Raw genomic sequence first — 8122 nt, forward strand, 5'->3', positions numbered from 1 at the left:
GAATTTATATTTTTCATAGTCAAAATATACTAATATTTATTAACTAGAGGCCTGATGAATGAAGATTCATGCAAGAATGGGCCTTCCTTCCCCTGGCTACCGGCACTGCCTTTGCTCTGGCCGGAGCCACCTTTCCACCTTCCCATATTGCCCAGAAGCCTGGAGTGGCTGGGGCAGTGCGGAACATCTACGTCCCATCCTGCCTCAGACCGCTCGACACCTGCGTATGCAAATTAACTCACCAGCTTTGCTGAGTTAATTTTCATACTCACTCCTGATTGGCTGGTGGGTGTCGCAAGGATATGGTCAATTTGCATCTTTCTCTTTTATTAGTGTAGATCATCCTAGATATTTCTTATACTTAGTCCTTATTTGCCTACTATAGGAAAACAGTCTATTTTGCTAAGTATCTTTTAAAAATCTAGAATGGCTTTTGCTTTTGAAAAAAATATTTAATTCTTTTGTCTAGCACTGCATATTTCAGTGATTAAAATTAAACTAAACCATACTACCTACCCAAAACTGTATTTAGGAGAACATTCTCTTGTACAAGAACTACATTACATTCTAATGTAGTCAATAAATAACTACATAATAAGGTTAAAGAGTGTTTGAAAATATAAATTAAGTTGATTAAATAGGTAAAAAGCATACTTACTATCTTTGGATGTATTTAACTTATTGTTATATAACTCCAACAATTGGAATGTTATATATTGGACCAAAACACAGAACTACATAAACTGATTTAAGGAATGAAAAATGTCAGGACATACTAGACAATTAAGATGAAGAAAGGGTTGTTCCCACATTTATTCCTAAGAGGTTTCTGAGGAATAGCTCCTAAAATAGTGATAGTGGTGGTCTTGCTAACTCAAGAAAAAGCTATAAACTCCTTACTTGTACTGTTATGAATTCCCTTTAATAATTTTGTTCTTCCCCAAATGAACATATACATTCAACATATAAATGAAAAGTAACTGATAAATGCTTTTCATAATAAGGTACTTTATCACTTATTACTAATGGATATAATTACTTCATTTTAAATGTATTATAACAAGGACAGTTTAAAGACTAGAAAACATTAAAATATATTGAGGATATATGATTTTTAAAAATGCAAACAAGGGATATCTTCCTCAAAAAGGATAAATAAACATCCCTGGAAAGTGCACTCCCTCCCACTCTCCTTTCAGTGCAGACTACATTGTAGAAACAAAATCTCTCTTAGAGAACTAGTTGTGAGAAATAATGACCATCCCTAAAGATATTAAACTCTCAATCTGTACTACTTAAGTGAATATTAATTATTCTTAATGTAAAGGTTTAGCTTTGGGAAAAAGTGAGCCTTTGAAAATTTCAGTATTAGGTCAATCTAGTTGATTGGCATTAAATACAAGAACCCTGGCATTGTCTATGTTTCTTTTTCTTATAGGTTTAAAAATCATTTCAGTCTACTCCCAGTTAATTTCAAGCCTGTGGACAGAAATGAACAATGTGAACAAGTCTGGTGATGAAACACAGATTAAGTCCTTAAAATATCTTAATTTCACAGTCCCTTGTCCCACATAATTTATATAAGAAGCACCAAAACTGGAGCCAAGGTCTGAACAGGTAATATATAGTAGGAATTAAAATTTAATCACATCATATTAAACTCTGTAACATTCTCTATTTTGCCTGTTGATATGTAACATAGTTAAGTTCATTACAAGCATTATTTCCTAAGACTTAGGGTATAAATGATTCTTTTTAAGTATTACCACTTATTTAATAGTGTTTTTCTATATCTTAACATTAAGTACTTCAGTGATAAGTGTACATAATGCAATACATTGTGCCATTTCCCCCTTCCCTGTGTTAAGATATTAACAGAATCAATTCATAAAACTAAAACAACTATCAAAACTGAAACAGGCTATCAGTATCACAGATGCATGTCTGAGTAGGTCAATAGCATTTCCCACTTCACATCTACTTATTTTCATAAAAAAGCTTTCCTTAGGCTAGTACAGCAGCAGCTCTTCAGGACAAGTAGATCAGAAGTTTCAAGTGAAAATGATACTGAATTAGTCTAAGAAAATATCAATCCACATTTCTAATAAAGGAAGAAAACTGCTGGTGTCACCTTAACATAAAATTATGCGTTTTCCCTTTCAACATGTGATTTGGTTCATTTACGTGATGAAAGCAAAGCTTTTGGAGTTCTCATGACACACCAATGAGATGGACTAATTTGTCAAGGAACCTCTTATTTGTTTTAATATTTAAGTTAGAACAATACAATAACTAGAAAAAAGTCAGTGCCCCAGTGACTTTAAACCACATCAGTTTCAATATTTGTTTTTCAAAATAATGATCAGTTATACCTATGCTTCTGCGACAATAGTGCAATACAGTATACTTTCCTGAATAAGAAGCTGAAGTTTATCCAAGTAGAAGCTTTAAATAAGGTAGACTGTGGCCAACTACATATCAATCTTGCATGTGATATAAAATATATTAGGAAAGCTTAAACTGACTTGTAAATCTATATTCAGCTAAAGCTTCACATAAGCAGCAATGGAAATTAATAGATGTGTACTCAATATAAAACACTTTTCAAAACTACTCCAAATAACAAATGACAAAAAGTGGTCAAGAACAACTGAACATCTGTTGTGTGTATCAGATGTAAAAGAAGAATGGATCCCATGGTTACTTGCACTGTTTGAATTATGTGAAGGTAAATTTAAGACTTAGTCCACTTCCATCTCTCCAGAAGATTTAGTATGCTGTGAGCTGTCTTTTGTTGTATCTGGTTTAGTTTCAGTCCCACTCTGTCCATCCATCTGTCCGTTGTGTTCGCTATTAGCTTTTGCATTGTCTTCTGCAACCTCTACTTTTGGTTTGGGTTTGTAAATGATGGGGTTACAGAAATTATCCAGTTCCTAAAGACATGAAGAATATTGATTACATTAAAAATTCCACTGTTAAATTCCACATTAACTTTCTAAATTTCCATATAATTCCACATTCCTGAATTTATGTTAGCTCAGTTACATAATCAACTGAGTTTCTTCAAATACCTCAATGAGAGATTTTACCTTCTGGGCTAGTGCATGTCAGTGGAACTATTTAATCTTTAACAGTGGTTTTTATATAGAATCTTCCTAAAAATTGGTTCCTCATAATTTAAAATATAGTTTACTTCATCAGGAGTCATTATTTATTTTTAAACATTAAAATTTTTTTATTATAGTTGACATACAATATGATGTCACTTTCAGATATACAACATACTGATTCAACATTTATATACCTTATGATATGATCACCACAATAAGTCTATTAACTGTCACTATACAAAATTATGGTATCATTGACTATTTTCTTTATGCTTTACAGTTTATCTCCATAATTTCTTTATTTTATAACTGTAAGTTTGTACCTCTTATCCTCCCCTCCCTCTTCAACTGCTATACCTATCCCTCGTCCCCTTCCTCTCTGGCAACCATCACTTTTTTTCTCTGTATCATGAAGTCTGTTTCTATTTTGTCTTGATTTTTAGATTGTACACATAAACTAAAATCATATGCTATTTTTCTTTCTCTACTGGACTTATTTCACTTAGCATAATACCTTCTAGGTCCATTCATGTTGTGGCAAGTGGCAATTTTTCATTCTTTTTTTATGGCTGAGTAATATTCCATCTTCCTTATCCATTCACCTATCAACAGACACCTAATTTGCTTCTTTATCTTAGCTACTATAAAAATGCTGCAATTAACATAGGGATGCATAATTCTTTTTGAATTACTATTGCAAATAACTTTTAATTAATTTCATTAAAATATGCCTACTACTCTGTTATGAGAATTATGTCAGCACCTATTTCATTAATTGATATTTCTCAACATTTACATGAAAACATACACACTAACTTTACTTTTTTAAAACAACTGAGTAGCCTATTATGTTGAGAGAATAAACCATGAAAGTAAATGCAATTTAATAATTTAGAAGAAATACAATGTATTTCTAAATTGTTGCTTGCTTGCTTTATTCATTCATTCATTCATTCATTTATTTATTTATTTCTATATACATATACAAAAAAGACCATTAAAATATTTTCAAGACCAGTGTCACAGAGATTGAGATAGGGATGGAAAGATAGGCAATAACATCCTGGGGGAATGTTTTAATGGCAAACTGCTTTCATCATACTTAGCACTTCATTTGATGAGGAATAAATTATTATAGCTTCTTTGCAAAACTTTCTCAAAAGGAAAATACGTTTAGTGCTCTATTTGATTAAAATAATACCTGTTTCTGTTAAAAAACATCCGATACCTAAATACATACTAGGTGAAAAAAATCACCTGAAATTCCATATCCTACAGACACTAACATTTTGGGTGATGATCCTTCTAAATGAATGTCCAGGCACACACATATATACAAATATATCCATCTATTAACACATTAATTTATACAGTGAGATAACTTTATATTCTGTAATCTTCATTTTTCACTCAATATGTTGCACACATCTTTATATATAAATAGATGTATCTCTATACTTAAAATATTTAATAACTACAGTGTGTTATACGGATGTATCAATTTATTCATTGACTTGCTTACTGATAGGTATTTTAGGTGTTTCCAATTTTTTACTATTATAAACAAAGGTATTTAATCTGCATATACCTGTGCAATAATCAATTTAGGATGAATTCCTAGAAATGTGATTTCCGGGTTAAAGTGCCTAGTCACTTTAAATTTGTATGCATATTGTGATACAATATCCCAGAAAAGTTGAAACAAATTTAACCAAGTTATGCGGGGAAAGCATTCATCTTCATACCCTTGACAATTATGGCAAGATTATAAATGTAAACACACAACTTCAGATGGGTGAAAAGAGAGATTTGTATTTTTTAGATTAGTGATAAGGATGAACAATACTTTCTATATTTTCCATATTTTTATTGAACATGTATTTCTTTTGTCAACTGCTTATCCAATGTCTTTATTCATATTCCTATGTTGATGCTGATCTTTATTGAAAAGTTTGTGCCCTATTTTTATGTTTTCTATGATCAACTGAAATTTTCAGTAGTAATGTTTTCAGAATGGAAACTTTATCCTAGAAATAAGATTTTACCATAGGACGTAACACATTTTGAATTATGCAAAGACTTGAACATACTGCCAAGTTTACAATGGAGACTTACAGGTCTTACCCAATCCAGAAAAGTCTAACATATTTGACAGTCAAAAGTTAGCAAAGTGCTTTATTTCATTCTGCATTACACTTAAAAAAAATTTTTTTTTAAAAAAAGGCCTTGTGTGACTAATGAAATCAAGGGACAGAGATGACCCACCTAGAATTTTTTCAAAATAAAAAATTATGACTTCCACTAAAAATTTTTAGTGCTTGAACCCCTTAAAAAGAGAATTCTGTAGTTTCTTACCTTTGACTTTGCAACTATTTCTGAAACTTTCACCACAGGATCTTGAGTGAGACTTAGTTTATTCTGTGCATTCATCTTACTGTTCAGCCAACTCATGGCTTCATTGATATATTTTTCAACTTTTTCCATTTCTAAGAAGCTGAAATTCAAACCCCTGTCTCCAAAACCATGTTTCATCCTATTCAAAAAACTTTACTTAATGGAACATTTTTCAGTAAATAAATTTTATTAATAAAATTTATTGAATATATACCTTGCACATACCTATGTGAAGAAGCCACATACATGTTACATAGAACTGAAGAGACTGGGGCAAAATAAAAATCAGTATGGGTTCTTGAAAGGCTTTCTGAAGGATTCAGGCTTAGAAAAAAAAATGACTAGTGGTGAATATTCAAGGAAAGGTACCTAGCCAAAAAAGAAGCTGCATGGAATTGAATTTGTTAGGAAAGAGGAATCAGGGAAGCAGGCATATGGAAAACTAAACAGAAATTTCTGAATATACAAGAAAACACTATAGAAAGTTGTTGATAAGGGGAATTGCATAATGCTGCTGAAAAAGAGAATTGCAGCACTAGCTGGTTTGGCTCCGTGGACAGAGGGTCGGCCTGCAGACTGAAGGGTCCCAGTTTCGATTCCAGTCAAGGGCACATGCCTGGGTTGCAGGCTTGATCCCCAGTAGATGGTGTGCAGGTGGCAGCTAATCAATGATTTTCTCTCATCATTGATGTTTCTATCTCCCTCTCTCATCCTCTCCAAAAACAATAAAAATATATTTTTAAAAAAGAGAGAACTGCAGCTGCCATACCTACAGGACACGATAACAAACCATGGTTTAAATTGTTAGCCACAGAACCAGAAAAAAATGGGCAATGCAACATATGAAAAGAGGATCTCCTGATGAATTGGAGATTGGACATGGAGATAAAGGAAACGAGAATGAAAAAACACTCCAAAGCCAAAGAACAGAGAGGATGGTGATGCTTCATCAGATACTCGATCCATCTTTCTATTTGTATGATTACAAATTATGCACCCATCATCTCTCAGTTTCTGTGCTTCCCCCCTCTCCTCCCCTACTCCATTTTTCTGAATTCCTTCCAACTTATGGATTATTGCTTAAGTTCTTCCCCATTGGCAGGGACATTCACAATCTTTACCTGGAGTTGTCTTCAGGGTCGCTTGGATTGCAATATTATTTTATAAATTTCACAAATCTTTTTCTGTAATAATTAACCTCTTTCTACATTGTATAGTGAAAAACACCATAGTTAAGAGTTTGTATGTTAACTTGGTACTGCTTAGGTGCTTTGTTTTTAAGTATGGTTTTTATTGATTTTTGTTTCCTTTTTAGAGAGAGAGGAAGGGAGAGGGAGACAGAGAGTGAGAGACAGAAACATCGATGAGAGAGAAACATCAACTTGATTAGCTGCCTCTTGCACGCCCCCAGACCAGGAATTGAACCAGCAACCTCTTGTGCATGGGTCGATACTCAACCACTAAACCACACTGGCTGGGTGATGCTTAGGTTTTAATCCTGACCCTCACTATTTACGACCTTGACAAGTTGCTTAAGCACTGCATTTTTCTTATATATCCTTGTGAGAATGAAGTAAGATAATCCATATAAAATTGCTTCAAATTCACTAAGTGTTTGATCAACGTAAGCTATTATTGATACTCTTCTTGAATCTTTCAGGTTCTAGCTAGCCTCTCCTGCCCAGCCAGCATGGCTCAGTGGTTGAGCATCAACCTATAAACCAGGAGCTCATGGTTCGATTCCTAGTCAGGGCACATGCCCAGGTTGCGGGCTCGATCCCCAGTGTGGAGCTGCGTGCAGGAGGCAGCCAATCAATGATTCTCTCTCATCACTGATGTTTTTTTTCTCTCTCTCTCTCTCTCCCTCCCCACTCCCACTCTGAAAAGCAATGGAATAAATATCCTCAAGTGAGGATTAACAAAACAAACAAACTCTCCCCTCCGGCTCCTCCCCCTCCTCCTCCTCCTCCTCCTCTCTGAAGTCAATAAAAATGTATTTGTTAAATTCAATGTAATGGAATTTAACAAATACATTGATAAAAATTGGGAAAATTATGTATTCCCTTGCTACCAAAATGAATATTTAATTTTTTTTAATCTTCACCTGAGGATATGTTATCTTCTTTGGTTATAGAGAGAGAGGACAGGAGAGGGAGGGAGAGAGAATATTGATGTGAGAAACATCGATTGACTGCCTCCTGTATGCACCTTGACAGGAGATTAAACCCTTAACCTGGATATGTGCCCTGACTGGGAATCGAACCCAACTCTTCAGTGCATGGGACAACACTCTAAACACTGAGCGACAATGGCTGGGTGAATACTTATTTAAAGCAGGAGTCAGCAAACTTATCCTACAGACCAAATACAGTCTGCCACCTGTTTTTAAATAAAGTTACTTTGGAATGCAGCCAGGCCCATTAATGTACATGTCATATATGGTTGCTTTTGCACTACAATGAAGAGTTGAATGGCTGTATAGAGCTAAAGCCTGAAAAGCCTAAAATATTTGTTCATTTAAAGAAAAGTTAGCCCAGCTCGCATGGCTCCATGGTTGAGCATCAACCTATGAACCAGGAGGCCATGGTTTGATTCCAGGTCAGGGCACATGCACTGGT

At 34.1% G+C, this 8122-nt stretch overlaps 1 protein-coding gene across 1 annotated transcript in view; it reads right to left on the reverse strand.

Moving 5' to 3' along the window:
* Positions 1-1623: 1623 nt before the first annotated feature.
* Positions 1624-8122, reverse strand: part of HSPA4L (heat shock protein family A (Hsp70) member 4 like) — a 51276-nt gene continuing 44777 nt past the window's right edge. The window contains exons 20-21 of the mRNA XM_015563359.1: positions 5466-5643; positions 1624-2933 (exon numbers count right to left, since the gene is read on the reverse strand). Of these exons, the coding sequence (XP_015418845.1) occupies positions 2742-2933; positions 5466-5643 (370 nt within the window). The 3' untranslated portion in view covers positions 1624-2741. The remainder of the gene's footprint in view (positions 2934-5465; positions 5644-8122) is intronic.

This window comes from Myotis davidii, unplaced genomic scaffold (genome assembly GCF_000327345.1).
Source record: "Myotis davidii unplaced genomic scaffold, ASM32734v1 scaffold438, whole genome shotgun sequence".
Taxonomy (NCBI): Eukaryota; Metazoa; Chordata; class Mammalia; order Chiroptera; family Vespertilionidae; genus Myotis; species Myotis davidii.